At 39.4% G+C, this 15175-nt stretch overlaps 1 protein-coding gene and 1 long non-coding RNA gene across 2 annotated transcripts; one reads left to right on the top strand and one right to left on the bottom strand.

Annotated features, from left to right (window-relative positions):
- Nucleotides 1–392: 392 nt before the first annotated feature.
- Nucleotides 393–7507, bottom strand: LOC133142559 (uncharacterized). Its single transcript, XR_009710196.1, has 2 exons — nucleotides 7372–7507; nucleotides 393–811 (listed from the first exon to the last, which is right to left on the bottom strand). It is a non-coding gene; the product is annotated as an uncharacterized LOC133142559 (long non-coding RNA).
- A 187-nt stretch (nucleotides 7508–7694) lies between these two features.
- On the top strand, nucleotides 7695–15169 carry nr2f1b (nuclear receptor subfamily 2, group F, member 1b). The gene is made up of 3 exons (XM_061263833.1): nucleotides 7695–8910; nucleotides 10425–10952; nucleotides 14351–15169. Exons 1-3 carry the CDS (start codon nucleotides 8478–8480, stop codon nucleotides 14623–14625), a joined length of 1236 nt encoding a protein of 411 aa, XP_061119817.1. The 5' UTR covers nucleotides 7695–8477; the 3' UTR covers nucleotides 14626–15169.
- Nucleotides 15170–15175: the final 6 nt, after the last annotated feature.

Genomic DNA, 15175 nt, shown 5'->3' with positions numbered 1-15175 from the left:
GTGTAATTATCTTGTCCAGACGATAAGCTTCACAGGATAAACATTACAAACTCACATGTACTTCATTACTACCGCTGGAATGCAATGCACTTTGATGTGTGTATGTACTGTGTGTTTGCATTTATGTATTTTCCTTTTAGACTGCATTATTCTGTCAATGAGAGATGGCTCTGCTGGAAGACAATGAGTTGATGTCATAACAGAGTACGATCACATAGCAACAGTTCCAGCACAGTGTGATGCTGCAAACATCTCCAGAGATACAAATGATTCAACATGAAACACCACATTCTGAATCCATACATTCATTGGTCCATGCTTCCTCCATGTCACGCACTGTGTTACATCAAGGGGGAAGCACAGCTCCACGAGACAAAATGAAAGTTCCAGACTCATATGGTAAAGTTTATTTCATCACGTTTTCCTCAGACTGCACTCTGGCAGAATGGAGCAGACATCGCAAGCTGAGCACCAATATTAGGCGGTACAATCCTGGCAATATGGATAAGGGGAATACAGCGAAATATTTATGGCATTCATACCACTGAAAATAAAATGTTTATTGCTCTTGTCAGTCTGCATAGGGAAAAATTACACCCGAAAAGTACTGTCAGCAAAGGGCGGAATGTAAAATGTTTATTTATCCGAGCGCGCGTATATCCTCTCGGCATCCTGCGCAGGAAACGTCTGTGGAACAGGGTGCTGCGTCAGGTTCCCCGCCACATTAAGCGTCTCTCTCAGCCGCTATGCGCTCAGCCTCTCCCCCGGCCTCGCCGAGCGGGCGTCCCCCGCAGAGGGGAGCGCGATCGTTCTGCGGGAAAGCGTAAATAAGTAATGTTAAGCCGCGGGACAACGTAAGCGCCGGTGCGGCCTGCCTTGTTATCCGTAATGGGAGATGTCACTCAACGCGCGGCTCTTAAGAAAAGGCCGCGCCGCTTTCCGTGTGATTCCCACGCGCACGCTGGTTGGTACAGTAGTGAGTGAGAAGCGGGGAGTGTCAGTCTCTTCTGCTCGCCGTCCTGTATGTGACGCTCGGGGGGGTCTGCCCCCCTCTCCCCCTCACGGAATGGAGAATCGCCCTAAAAGTGAAGACGCAGCGGAAGCCCAGGCCCTCCTTGGATGCGGAAGCTCCCTTCCGTTGGAAGATGTCGTCGGAATAAGGCCGAAAGTCTGCTGAGCCACACTGGCACTTCCCTGACCTTCCCAAAAACTCTCCATGACCTCCAAGGAAAAGCGCCTTTTCGGGAACTAACTGTACATTCTGTCTCTCTCAGGATGGGAGGAGGAGGAGGAGGAGGAGGAAGAGGAGGAGCAGGAGGGAGGTACAGACGACAGAATGCATGTCCAGTCCAGCAGCAAGGCTACTCCGGCCCCCTATCACGTTAGTTAGAGTTATGTTCATGTCAATATATAGAAAGGGAGAGAGTTTTGTATCCCCAAATAATAGACATGGGGGGGTTAAATAAGGCCACAGTGTCATAACCTGTAGTTATGTATTTCATCAAACAAAGATGGACTTCTCAAATTAGATTTCACAAGTACATTTATTAGCCTCCATGAGGAAATTCATTACACAGCTCATTACAAAGCATATGCAGAACAGTGTCTTCATAGGTCCACAATGAACATTTGAAAACAAGCACTGTGCAATACAAATTATAAATGAGTTACTCGCAGACTGAATATGCACTTCAATGAAAGCAAATACAGTATCTTAATGAGATGCTATAACCTTATTATTATTATTATTATTATTATTATTATTATTATAAAACAAGCTAGAAAGAAATGACAATACTTTGTTGGTATAATGTTTCACCATTGATTTTCTTCACCAGTGTGAGAAAACCCCCTCCATTCGATAGGATATTGATTAATACAGCTGGATATTTGCTGAATAAATTCAGTACTTTTTTGCTGAAGAAATCCATGTACCATGTACAGGATAGTCGTGATAGTTCCCCACGCAAGATGCAGCCCAGCACCATACGGGTAACAAGCCCAATGCCCTAAGACACTGCCTACAGTACACTAATGCTGCATTTAATAAGGTCTTCACTTCTGTGAGGAACTGGGTGGGAACATCATGTATTAAGGAACATGAAGCTGCTCTTATCTGTTCTACTGCTTTCAATCCGACTCCCGCCGTGGCGAAGGCCATGTATACAGCAGCAGAATACACTCATGCACCTCAGTCACCGCTTCATGAGTGACATTTTAGGCAGTACAGGAGCAATCATCAAAGCACCTATGATTAATAAATTGATATCCTTCTAGATGGATCTTCTCTCTTTCTATGTTTTTTTTTTTTTTTTTTGTTAACCTTAACTCTAAATGTTACGTTCCTCTACAATGTAATTTTTCTTCACCAGACATACCAATTTCTTGTCTCAACTTAGTTTCCTTTGTGGCAGACATATTTTTTTGTTTCCTGCGGACAAACAGATGCCATAGAAAAAAACTAGTTGGTTAAGTGGGGGCAAAGTGCAAATATTATGTTAGTTTTATGTGTTTATTTATTTATTTATTTGTTTGTTTATTTATTAACATGAACACTATGATAAAAGGCTGGAATATATGAAGTTTGTGTGCTTTGAATATCGCTGAATATCAAAAACCTCAACCTTACACTAGTCCCAAGTATTTTACAGAAATAATTACCCAAGCAAGACTTGCACATAATACAGTAAAAACAGCCTAATAGCCAACGTGTTGGTCCAAAATGCGTTTACTGGTCTACCAGGCTGCTATTGTATAATTAACCAGGCAAATGCGTGTTAATTATCTGTTTGAAAATCATTTAAAAGGCAACGTCAAATATCGTAAAACAGGACGAGCATCATTCCTTGCATTCATTGATATTAGGTTATTTACAAAGTTCCCTTTCTTCTAAGTAGGCCTATTGCTATGTGAATGCGTATGAACAACACACATAAAAATCCCCATAAAGTTTGTTATGACCAATTAAAATAGTAGTATTACTTATTTAAGGCGAAGAACGTTTTAAGCGCAACAGACTGTTCCTACATATCGGAAATTATGAATTTCTGAAAAAAGTATTCATCGTATCTGTGTCTCTTCTATGATGAACCGTAAAATGTAAATACATTATTTTAGTGAACAGATTAATTTACGATTAAAATATCAATATATACTGGTTAACAATTTTAACATGGGACGCCACCGATACTTCCAGGTTATTTAAAGGATGGTGTTTATAATAATAATAATAATAATAATAATAATAATAATAATAATAATAATAATAATAATAATAATAATCACCTACATTTAATGTGGATTCGAGTCAGTTTCACAATAAAGTGACTTTTCTTAAGACCGGTCTTGCGTCTTATTCTATTTGTGATGATCTGGTGCTGTAAAAAAAACCTCTGGGGCTTATAGTTTCCTATTTAAATGTTATTTCCTATTGCAAGCTTCTTTATTCTAGTGATCAACATAGGCCACTGGAAAAAAATATATAATCAAGCTGAATAAACAACTAACTTATGCTCTATATTTAATGAGTAAATGGTAAAATAATAATAATAATAATAATAATAATAATAATAATAATAATAATAATATATTTTTTTAAATGTAACAATTCACAAGGCCTTATAATGTGGCTCTAGTGAACAGTTTTGTTTTTCAGGTAAATCATATTAACCTTGCGTCTACTGCTACGTCGTTTCCCAGTCGGTTAACACTGTGGATCTACGACGAGCCGTGCGTGCTAATTGATTTATGAGATTGGTTTCGGATACCTTCCAAATTAATTAGGAGTCGGCCTATCACCCATCCTAAGACTTTTTTTTTTTTTTCTGCAGTGATGTATTCTGACAATTTCTCTCAGTTCAACCACAAGTTGATTAGGAATGTTTTAGCACTAGAGGACAGCAGAAATCCCTATATGATTATTTATCAAAATTCTGAAAAAAATTTAGTTTCTGAGTACTAGTGCAAAACAATTCGGCATATACAAATTAGTAGCCTATATATGTATACATCCCGTATTAAGAGGACATTTTCAAGCCCATGAAAGTACCTCTGAACATCGAGTCAGATTCACTCCAGCCACACACACACACACACACACACACACACACACACACACACACACACACACAGTTACCTCTGTGTCTATAATTTGGACTTTCAACTTTGTTCATTTGTTCGTGTTCTTTTCACTCTAGTCTCGTATATCCAGAGAACCATACCACCCTCGTCTACACTTTAAGCTTGTAGAGCCCCTGAGCAAGATTACTCTGCTATAACACAACAGCTGGGCTTATTTTTGAAGAAAGAAAAAGATGGATAGGGTGTATTATGAAAAAAGTCTAATTATATTTATTTATTAACGCGATACGCCTACCAGTTTTATCTTCAAAATACTTCTTTAATTCAAATTGCACAAGAGAATGCTCATGACACTCGCAGAAACGTATTAATTAAGCTACTATTTGGGCCTGCGTAAGTTTATCACTATATGGCAAGGAAGAAGACCATAACATGTTTAGAATTACATTTTGGATTCATATTCGTATCATGATTACTTCTTTCTGTGGGTTCCATACATTCAACTGGCATATACATCTACATTAGTCCAAAATAATATGTTCAACTCCTGTCGTGAAGTAGGCTACCTTAGTTTTTACCAGGGGCTTTTCTTTTTCTAATCCTTAAATTAGTTGATAGAAAGTGCATCTTTAATTGTCAACGTCAGTTATTTTAGCCCTTGCTGCTCTATCAGATATAGTGTGGCCTGGAATGTCAAACAGCGTCACTGGCTGCGTATTGCAGAAGACTCAATGAGAAATGTATTGACACGACTTCTTACGTCCTGCCAACGACTTAACCAACCCCAACGCGCTGACAAGCTTGTCACATAGTTCAAAACAATGTAAAGACAGGGGCATTGATGGAAAAACAGAGATCGTCTGCTTAGGTCACAATAAACATCAGAACGGAGAAATATTGATTGTTTTTACAGATGGCTTTTCGGTAAGAAGCCTTTAAACGTCGGGAAAAGCAATTATAACTTATTGCGCAAGGTTTAAGTTAAAGGATTAGGCTGTGTTCAAATCCACCGTTTGACAACTCGCTAAATATGCAATATGTTACACATATACCAAAACGAAGCATGCATAGGTCTTTAAAGTGCACATTGCCTATTACAAATTACATAGTTATGAAAGATTGCATACCAGCGAGTGGGGCTCGATTTGTTGCAACCATTTCCTTCACGTGAAGACTTCAGTGTACAGACATACGAGGTATAGCTATAAACTGTCTTTACCGTTAGGCTACCGTCTAGATGAGGAGTTTGTTCGGGACTCTAGCCAGCGGACCTATTGTATTTTCTGTGTACTTTGAAAAGACGTGTAAAGCCCATGAATGCCTTAATTTGTTTTACACGTCTTTCAAATTCTTAATTTTGTTTTAAGAAGTTGTTTTCACTGTGTATGATTTATCGGCTACTATAGCACGGGCACACACAAGTACCCTACAGACAACCTGTAACAATTCAGCTGCCGCGAAATATAGCCAGCGCTTGATTACTTCCTATGCGCGGATATAAGGAAAGCAGGCTATTTCACGAAGCAATAGAACAAGTTACCAAAATAATGAAGTCGGGTGCGAGGTTACAAAAGCCGTTAAAATGTCAACTTTTAAAACGAGAACGCTGTCCTGTTCGTCTTTCTCAGTTTGGAATAAAGTTGGCAAAGTAGCCTAGCTTCGCCAAAAACTGCTTGCATAACTGAACTGTAATTTGGATACATGCCTTGACTTTTGTATTTTCAGTGCATATCTTCAACCGTACTGTTCATTGCAAAAACACTGCGAGGAGGTTGTTGTTTTATTGACTAATTGACTACATAGGTCCCATAGTCACAGGTTGGATTATCAATGTGGACTTCACAATAGCATTAAATTAAACTTGGAATTGTCAGTAGGCTAGGTTACCTTTGCTTCTTTGCTGCTATTCTGGCCGTTTTCTGTTTAAGTCGCCCGTATAACTTTCTTTACTTGTTGACACTTGGTAGAAAACAGACAATGATCTTTTGAACAAGCCACCGAACAACACATTTAACCAGGAGCATGCAATATGGAAGAGGACCCTTTATGATAAAGTTGCTACAAATGTAAAAAAATGCGATCTTGAAATTGTGCACATTGCAATTTCGAAATGCAAGCAGCCAAGTGAAATGTAGGCTAATTTTTTGTATTAGGATGCATAGGCTACTCATGTGTTCCTAAATATTTGGCTCAGTCTGTCTGCTTTGCATACATGTTGCTTGCATTCATGAATATGTGTATATGACTGTGAATATTTAATAAAGAGATTGTGTACTTGCCTGCAGAAATTGTGTTTCGTGAGCATGTTTTCGTCGCCGGGAACTGCTCCTTTTAATGTTTCAATGTCCCGTCCCCCCTGTAGCTCGCGGTTTTCCTCTTTGCTCTCATTCGCCACCCTTGAACCCCCCCACCCCCCAGCACACACACACACACACACACACACACACACACACACAATTTCTCTTCCCCCCATGCCATGCTGTAAAGAATAAAATCTTGATGATTCACTTACAGAGGTTTCCCTTTGTCTGAATTAATCTTATTCGCTTCACCTTCTCACCACAAGGAAGAAATGACCAAGTTATTATTTTTTTTTAAGTTGTGGAAAGGAAATGAATGTCCACTGTTGAATGGGCGAATGCCAGCCCCCCAAACTCACACACAGACACACACCAACACCCCACGTTTACAATGGAATAGACGCGAATAAAAATAATCATAAAATAAATCAAACTACATACCATGAAGAAGTCCTCATAGCAACTAACTTTGGTAGCGATTCTGACTAACTTGAATCGCTGCCTTCGCGTCTGAAATGAGCTCAGTTTAAAACATCTTCTGAAAAAAGCACGTTATGATAATGCCCAATGCATAATATGATCGGTGTGTACGTAACTATATAAGCCCCCGTAAAATATTTAAAGCACTGAATAATTGGGTTATTAGTATTATTATTTTTCGAAAAATACTTCATCTTTATGATTTATAGTTGCTTTGGCACAATGGATGTTCACTGTACGCTAGATGGCAGCCCGATCCGTATATTTTTAAGTCTGATGAGCGCAGTCTTTTTTTTTCACCACAGCCTACACATAGCCTATATAGAGCAGGCTACTTTAGCTCTTTTCACTGTAACATAATGTACGACTGGCGCCGGTTCGCTCAAATAAACGTCCATGCGGAGGAAAAATAAAGAAATAAAATTATATTCGCATAGACTAGCCGTCGGTGGTACGGAGCAGTATGTTATTAGCGTTCGTGCATGGTTAAAAGCAACAACACAGTACAAACCGTCTGAAACTTCGCAGGATTCAGCTCGAGCCGTTTCGCCAGGCGCGTCCGCAAATTTCACATCGGCTACGCCGAGCGTTTCTATTTCAGCCGTTCCATCCAAGGTTTCGTCTCCTTTTGTGACAATAGACGACCCATACTAATCAGCTTTCAAAGTAAATAGCAGCGTAGGGCGAGCTCTGTGTAAATTGTGCTTGTCAGAACACCCCCCCGCCCCCCCTCCCCCTGTCGTAGGTAGCAAGGACCGAGGACTCTAACCAATAGAGGGAAGGAGGCTTGGCTAACCTTAGCCTCCCATTTTCTCCCCCCAATGCAGGGCTCTGACCAGTCAGTCGCCTTTGATTATCAGTTGCCAGCAGCCCTTCTCTTGGCTCCTTGACACGAGCACCATATAAGGCGCAGCGATCTCCATAGAAACGTGTCAGTTTCAATAGTAGTGTCAAAGTTCACTGTATACAGACATTCGCGCAGATCCTCGTTTCGGAAACATTGCTCTGCTGGTCTTCTCGTTAAAACGCATTCATTTTTAGTCTCCCCCTTGCACATAGTGTGGGTTTTTGTCTTTCTTGCGCTCCGTTCCTGGTGGAGAGGGGAGACTACAGGGGTACGTCATTTTTTGTTGGTTCCGCTCAGTTTTATTCAAAATACAGATATGAAATTCCGCTCTTCGGTGTTTTCGCTCTTCTGCCAGTGGAGACGGGAGTAAGGAGCAAGGAAGTAAAGGGGATTTATTTCGCCATACTTTGGACGGCGCATTTTTTCCGTATTATTTTTCTTTTCTTCTGCGTATCGCATCTGCCTCATACTTGGTTATTTTTTACTCATTTTAGAAATTTTCTACCTATTTATTTTTATTTCTCCGAATTTTGGTTTCCTGAATGGCTGGCTGCGATTTACCTTGGAACTGGCCTCCCGATATGTGCGTATCCTGATCGGGCGCCTCTTTGCTTGTATTTTGAATGTATTGGCTGTCGCCTGTTTCTACTTTGTCCTACGTGATTGCCTGCTTGGATTTGACTTTGCACGACAGTATATCCGAGACCTATTTTTCCGCTCTCTGAAAAACAGCAATCAGCTTGAATTTTTGCACTTTTTGGACCCGAGATATGGCAATGGTAGTTAGCGTGTGGCGAGATCCGCAGGAAGACGTGGCCGGAGGAACTCTTAGCGGCCCTAACCCAGCAACTCAGCCGGCAAGGGAGCAACAGCAGGCGGCGTCGGCAGCACCACACACCCCGCAGACCCCCAGTCAGCCTGGACCCCCATCAACACCCGGGACAGCTGGTGATAAGGGACATAGCCAAAATTCAGGACAGGGTCAACATATTGAATGTGTGGTCTGCGGAGACAAATCTAGCGGCAAGCACTATGGTCAGTTCACCTGCGAGGGATGCAAAAGTTTCTTCAAGAGGAGTGTCCGAAGGAACTTAACGTATTCGTGTCGTGCCAACAGGAACTGTCCAATCGACCAGCACCATCGCAATCAATGCCAATATTGTCGACTAAAGAAGTGTTTAAAAGTGGGCATGCGGCGGGAAGGTGAATATAATATATATACATATATAGATAGGTATCAAAGATATCTACATTGTTTCTTTGGTATACAAAGCTTTCCATCGTTTTATGTTTAATTTTTTTAAGTGCTTTTGTATGCGTGAGTGCGTGCGTGTATATGTCGGCGTAGGGTGTGTATGGGGGATGCCGTATGCTTGGGAATTAATTGCTTAGTGTTCAAGTAACAATAACATACCGCTTCGTTTGAAACAAAACATATTTCATGTATCCAAAATTGAAATAAAGCCCAGCGTATGGCCCTGCATGTTTTCATATAGGATGAATTGCGATGTGTGATACAGAAATTAAAATACAAATGTATAGGCCTACACGAATTTATAAATGGCGAATATTTGTGTCAGTTTTAGTAAACGATGGAAGTAAAAGGTAGTTACATTATAGAATAGTCATATTTTAGTTCAGCTGTGTTCGGGAAATGTTTGTATTCAGCTCTCGTACACGCATATGGTACATTATATCTTATTAGATGTAATCGCTTATATATTCGAGCAAAGCCTATTATATATTTTCAAAAATGTGGATTATATAAATTATTTTTAAGGTGCGGGGAAATAAGTCACTAATAAGTCAGCTTTTCAACTCATAAATGACAGCATTACGATATACATAGTATAATTTTATAATTATTTGTCATAAATGATATCTCATGTGATTTAATTGCACTGACATGTATAAATACATGTAACTTGTATAGATTATGGCTACCATGCTTTCACAGAATTTATGCATAGATATTTATGAAAATATATATTATATATATATATATATATATATATATATATATATATATATATATATATATATAATAAAAGATAACTGTTGTCTGGTGTTGAACCATAGCTTAATACTACAATAGCGAGCCTATACATGTTTGGGTGTAATAACTCTGAACTGTTTAGTAAAAGTGTTGCCGTGGGCTTGCATGGGAAGTAGTGGAAAGTGGAGGGGAAACTACTTGACAACCACAGTGCTGTAAGCGCGGTTGCTTTTGAATCCAGATGGTTAATTAATTGTGTGTTTAGGGGGTACATAACTATATATTCACTATGCACTAGTCTTAATAGTTGTAATCGTTGTAGCTCGCTTGCCATAAATATCGGTGACTATGTACAAATATTACACAAAGATATGTATATTGCTTAGGCTATTCTGTTAATGCGCGCGTGTGTGAGTGAGTGAGTTGTTGTGTGTGTGTGTGTGTGTGTGTGTGTGTGTGTGTGTGTGTGTGTGTGCATGTGAGAGCTCGTAAACAAGGAAAAGTGAAAAAGGCATGTGTTGCACTGAAGCTGGTGCAAGGTCATAGAAAATCAAGCATAAATGTGCGATATAAGTGTCAAAAGCATGTTATTTATTTATCTAATTTAAATAAAATACCTCGCTATTATTCTACCATAATATTGTAGAATTAAATACTGTTGTAAGGTAATGTGTATGAGCTCAGGATGCGCATTTCCTCTTCTTCTCTTTCTTTTTGTCAGCGGTTCAGCGAGGAAGAATGCCTCCAACACAACCTAACCCAGGCCAGTATGCGCTGACGAACGGGGACCCTCTGAACGGCCACTGCTATCTCTCCGGATACATATCGTTACTGCTCCGGGCCGAGCCTTACCCGACCTCTCGATACGGCAGTCAGTGCATGCAGCCCAACAATATAATGGGCATCGAAAACATCTGCGAACTGGCTGCTCGCTTGCTCTTCAGTGCCGTGGAATGGGCCAGGAACATCCCTTTCTTCCCAGATCTTCAAATCACGGACCAGGTGTCCCTTCTCCGGCTGACCTGGAGCGAGCTGTTCGTGCTGAATGCCGCTCAGTGCTCCATGCCCTTGCACGTGGCCCCGCTGCTGGCCGCGGCCGGCCTCCACGCCTCTCCGATGTCCGCGGACCGGGTCGTGGCTTTCATGGATCACATTCGTATCTTCCAGGAACAGGTTGAGAAACTGAAAGCCCTCCACGTCGATTCTGCAGAGTACAGCTGCATCAAAGCGATAGTGCTCTTCACATCAGGTGAGTAGCCTAGTAGCAGAAGACGGCCATTCAAGAGGTCTTGTTCAGGAGAGACAGATAATAGGCCTACACTGCCATTGAATTCAAGACGACGATTCCCCCTTATAAAATGCTGCTCTAAAGTACAGTGTTTGCATGGAGCCAACATTTGGCACGATTACAATTTATATAAAGCTAAGCAGGCCTTTTCAGAATGGCGGCCAACACATTTTTTCAAAGGGTTGATAGAACAGCCATTAATTAAGCATAGTCACTCAATGTGGGCTATTTATTTGATAGTTTTTGGCATTAATTTGGGAACTTGGTAGGTTTTTTTTTACCACATTGGATGTACGAAGAGCGCATATGTTTGAGATAGTACTTTGCCACATGTTACATATATCCCATAATAACATTTTTAATGCGCAACATGGGGAGGTTCAGATGAAAAAAGAGTGTGTTAATGAGTGTGTCGTATGGGTTTACTATTGAACAGGGCCTATTATTCTCATTTTAAAACACATAAAAATGTATTAGACACGTATCGTTTATAAAAAGTATCTTAAAATAATAATGATAACAGTAAAGTTTTTTAGGCTATAGAAGACAACGCACATACTGCAAAATCTCCCGTAGGCCCCAATCAGACCATGGAAAACATAAGCGTCGAACTTATATTGGCCGCAAATGTGTCTAAAATACACATGTTTTCGGGTTGGGTTAATAGCATTTGGCCATAGGAAAGTTGTTTAAATTGTACTGCACTAGTTTTTATGTGTTTTAAAACCAAAGTAGGGTACTGTGAACACAATTAGAAGAGGTTGCTCAGAAAAGAGGAGGCCATGGCCAATATTACATATAGGCTACTACTTTCAGGGAATACTGAATATTTTTCATGTCAGATGTTAGTAAACCGGCTAATGGGGAAAATCCTATATTAATGATTTTATTGCTAGCAAAATGCGAAGCGCATTTGCTTCAGACGCAATTATAGGCTACAGCTTTAAACATATATATTAATTATTTATTTGTTTTTATTTATTTATTTAGCCTATAGATTTCCATCTAGATTAGACTAGATCTAGGGTAACTGCATTAAATACGACTCAAGAATGAATGTTTGCACGATATCGATATTATATATGGTCCACACTGTTTGTGCGCATGTTTTATATTTATGTCTCATATTTAGCATTAGAAGAGAGAATAGCATTCCCTATAAGAATAAACCTATGAGAATAACATTTGCCCATCGTGATTGCAGCATTTATCGTTTTGTATTAGGTTGAGTAATTTAGATTAGAATTGAACTGTCCGCTTCTGTGGAGATTTGTCTTTTTGCCTCACCAGGATGACATGCAATCAAGAAATAAATAGCAGAAAGTAATTCAGGACAATATAGGCCTATCTGAAAAGTACAAAAATGTTTACAGTCCACATTTCGGAATTGAAAATGTACTTTGGTTTATTTGCTGATGATTATTGCAGAAGATTATTTATTTAATTATGTATTTATTTAAACGCGGAGCCCTCCTCTAATAAATGTATAGGTTCCTGCACAGGGATATATAACATAATTTTGTTTTGTTAGCCAATTCACTTGAATATGCCGAAATAAAACTCATACTCCTTAGTTCTTAAATAGGCTACTGAATGCCTTAAAGCGGAAGCAGTTGTCTCTCCGATATCGGGAAATTGAAGATTTTAAGCAATTAGATAACCGTAGCCTACATTTCTTAATCTAAGGCACGCCGGGGAAATGTTGGTTTTATTCATCATATTTTTACATAGATTTGCTATTAGTAATGTGTTTTAATGCTTGCAATATAACAATAGAGAAATTGGCATTAGTCTATGTAACAGAATTAAACTTCTTAAGCATTGTTTTGCCTGTGCCATGTCCACTGTGTTAAACGTATGTTTAGTCCTTATTGATGGTTTTGTTAGCCGGCATTTGTGACAGTTATTATTTTTAAAGGCACGAGTTTTACTACAACAACAATATATAATATACAATATATTATAATATACAATATATATATATATATATATATATATATATAAATAAAAACATGACCTGAAGGTTATGGAGTGACCACATATGTTAGATTTAGGCTACAAACCATAATCTAAGCACAGCAAACTTCTATGTGAGTAATTAAGTTGCACGAACAGTTGTTTTGAATTTAGACAATACAGACAGTTTCACACACACACACACACACACACACACACACACACACACACACACACACACACGCACGCACGCACGCACGCACGCACGCACGCACACACACACACACACAGTAAAGAACAGTTATTGTTTTATTCAATGCAACTATTCCAGCAACGTAATTCGCCTACTACTGTAAAATTAAAATAAGAAAAGCAAAGCGAGAGACTAGATAGTGGTGTTGCTAGTACGCCTGTTCCACCTAACACAAAACATTCTCACAATGTTGCATAACATTGACAAAACATTTCAGTAACATTGTGAGAACATTATGTGTTAGTTGGGGTGTTAGCTGACAGAACTGTAAAGCAAGTCTAGGTCGGATGAAATAATGCAGATGAAAAACTGCTCAAAGTTCCTTTTGGTTACTATATCGGACCATAGTGATGTTAGAAATAGGATTTCATATCTGACCAATTAGAGACCATTGTTCAGTATTCAACACAATAACGACCAAAGAATGGTGCTTGCTGTGAATACGTGATGGTGTTACATCAAACATAATTTTACACGATTGCACACATGGCAGCTAGTTAAAGTTTTGCAAATAGGTTTTGTGGGTTAGTATTCGTGGTTTCAGTTTAATGACTCCGGTAGCATCCGAATGTTTACCGAGAGTGTGAGATCCTAGACCGAATGTCAGCTTTTCAGATCTGCCCTAAAATCCAAATTGTCGAAGAACAGTAGATTCTTTTGAGGTCACACTTGCCGTTGCCATGGAGTTTTTGACGTGCTTTAACTGTGGTTGTCCCACCCCTACTATATGATTGCGTACGGAGACTCCATTTGTATTGCGTAAAACAGACAATATAACAGGTGTGATGTATCAACATGACGCATCGGTTGGCTATTGTTGTACTGTATCCTAATTCTGATCTGTAGTGTTGCCTGATTCCCATGGATCTACTGTAGGCCTATATGAGACGAAAGATTAATCCCACCTCTCCTACAGCTGAGCACTGCAGGGCCTTTGCATCTCATTTAATCTATTCGTTTGCAACACGTTCTTTGTTGTGGTTCGTGTATGTGCACATTATAGGGAGGGTTAGCGGGCTTATTGATCTTCTGTTCAAAATGGCGCTGTAGGTCCAACGAACGTGTTTGTCTTAAATATCAGAGGTGACCCACGATCCTAATATTAAATGAAATAACATATGTCTTTTTCTGTTTTGTTTTGAATGTTCAGACGCTTGTGGCCTGTCGGATGTGGCGCACATCGAAAGTCTACAGGAGAAGTCTCAGTGTGCTCTCGAGGAATACGTTAGAAGCCAGTACCCGAATCAACCCAGTCGCTTTGGCAAGCTTTTGCTGCGACTGCCATCCCTTCGTACCGTCTCTTCGTCGGTGATCGAGCAGCTCTTTTTCGTCCGCTTGGTAGGTAAAACTCCAATTGAGACACTCATCCGGGATATGTTGTTGTCCGGAAGCAGCTTCAATTGGCCTTACATGCCCATTCAATGATCAAAATGATTGTTGCTAAAATACACGAATAAAAGAATAAAAAAGAAACAGGACCAAATCACAGCAGCCCAAGAGGACTGGATTCCAAATGAATTAAACGGACGGACGTCTTATCTTCTCACCTTGAGAGACATGGCCATCATGAGACCCTTTATCTTATGTTTCCTTTCCCTGTGGAGGTGGAATACCCAGTGTACAGAAAACGAGGAATTCCTGTGTAAATCCTCTTTCCTCTGCAAGAACACTGGTCTTCATTTTGTAAAATATTAGTCTTTATTTTCATTTTTTTTTTGTACAAAAATAAATAAATAAAAGGAAATCATCTTATGTGCATTAAAATCAAGACTTAGTGAGAAAATAACGTTTCCAAAATATAAGAAATGTCCTGTGTTTATGTATCTTTTTTTTTGGTTCAAAACCAGGTTTTGTGTGATTCTATACTAATAATTTTTATATAATCTTTGGCTTCTTATAACAAGTGCGATATACATTGTCAAGGCTGTTCTCCTGGAAATAAAATTGAAATGAGACTTTTTTAAAGGACAAGGAA

Source organism: Conger conger, chromosome 12 (genome assembly GCF_963514075.1).
Source record: "Conger conger chromosome 12, fConCon1.1, whole genome shotgun sequence".
NCBI classification, from domain to species: Eukaryota; Metazoa; Chordata; class Actinopteri; order Anguilliformes; family Congridae; genus Conger; species Conger conger.
This window is presented reverse-complemented; position numbering and strand designations above follow the sequence as displayed.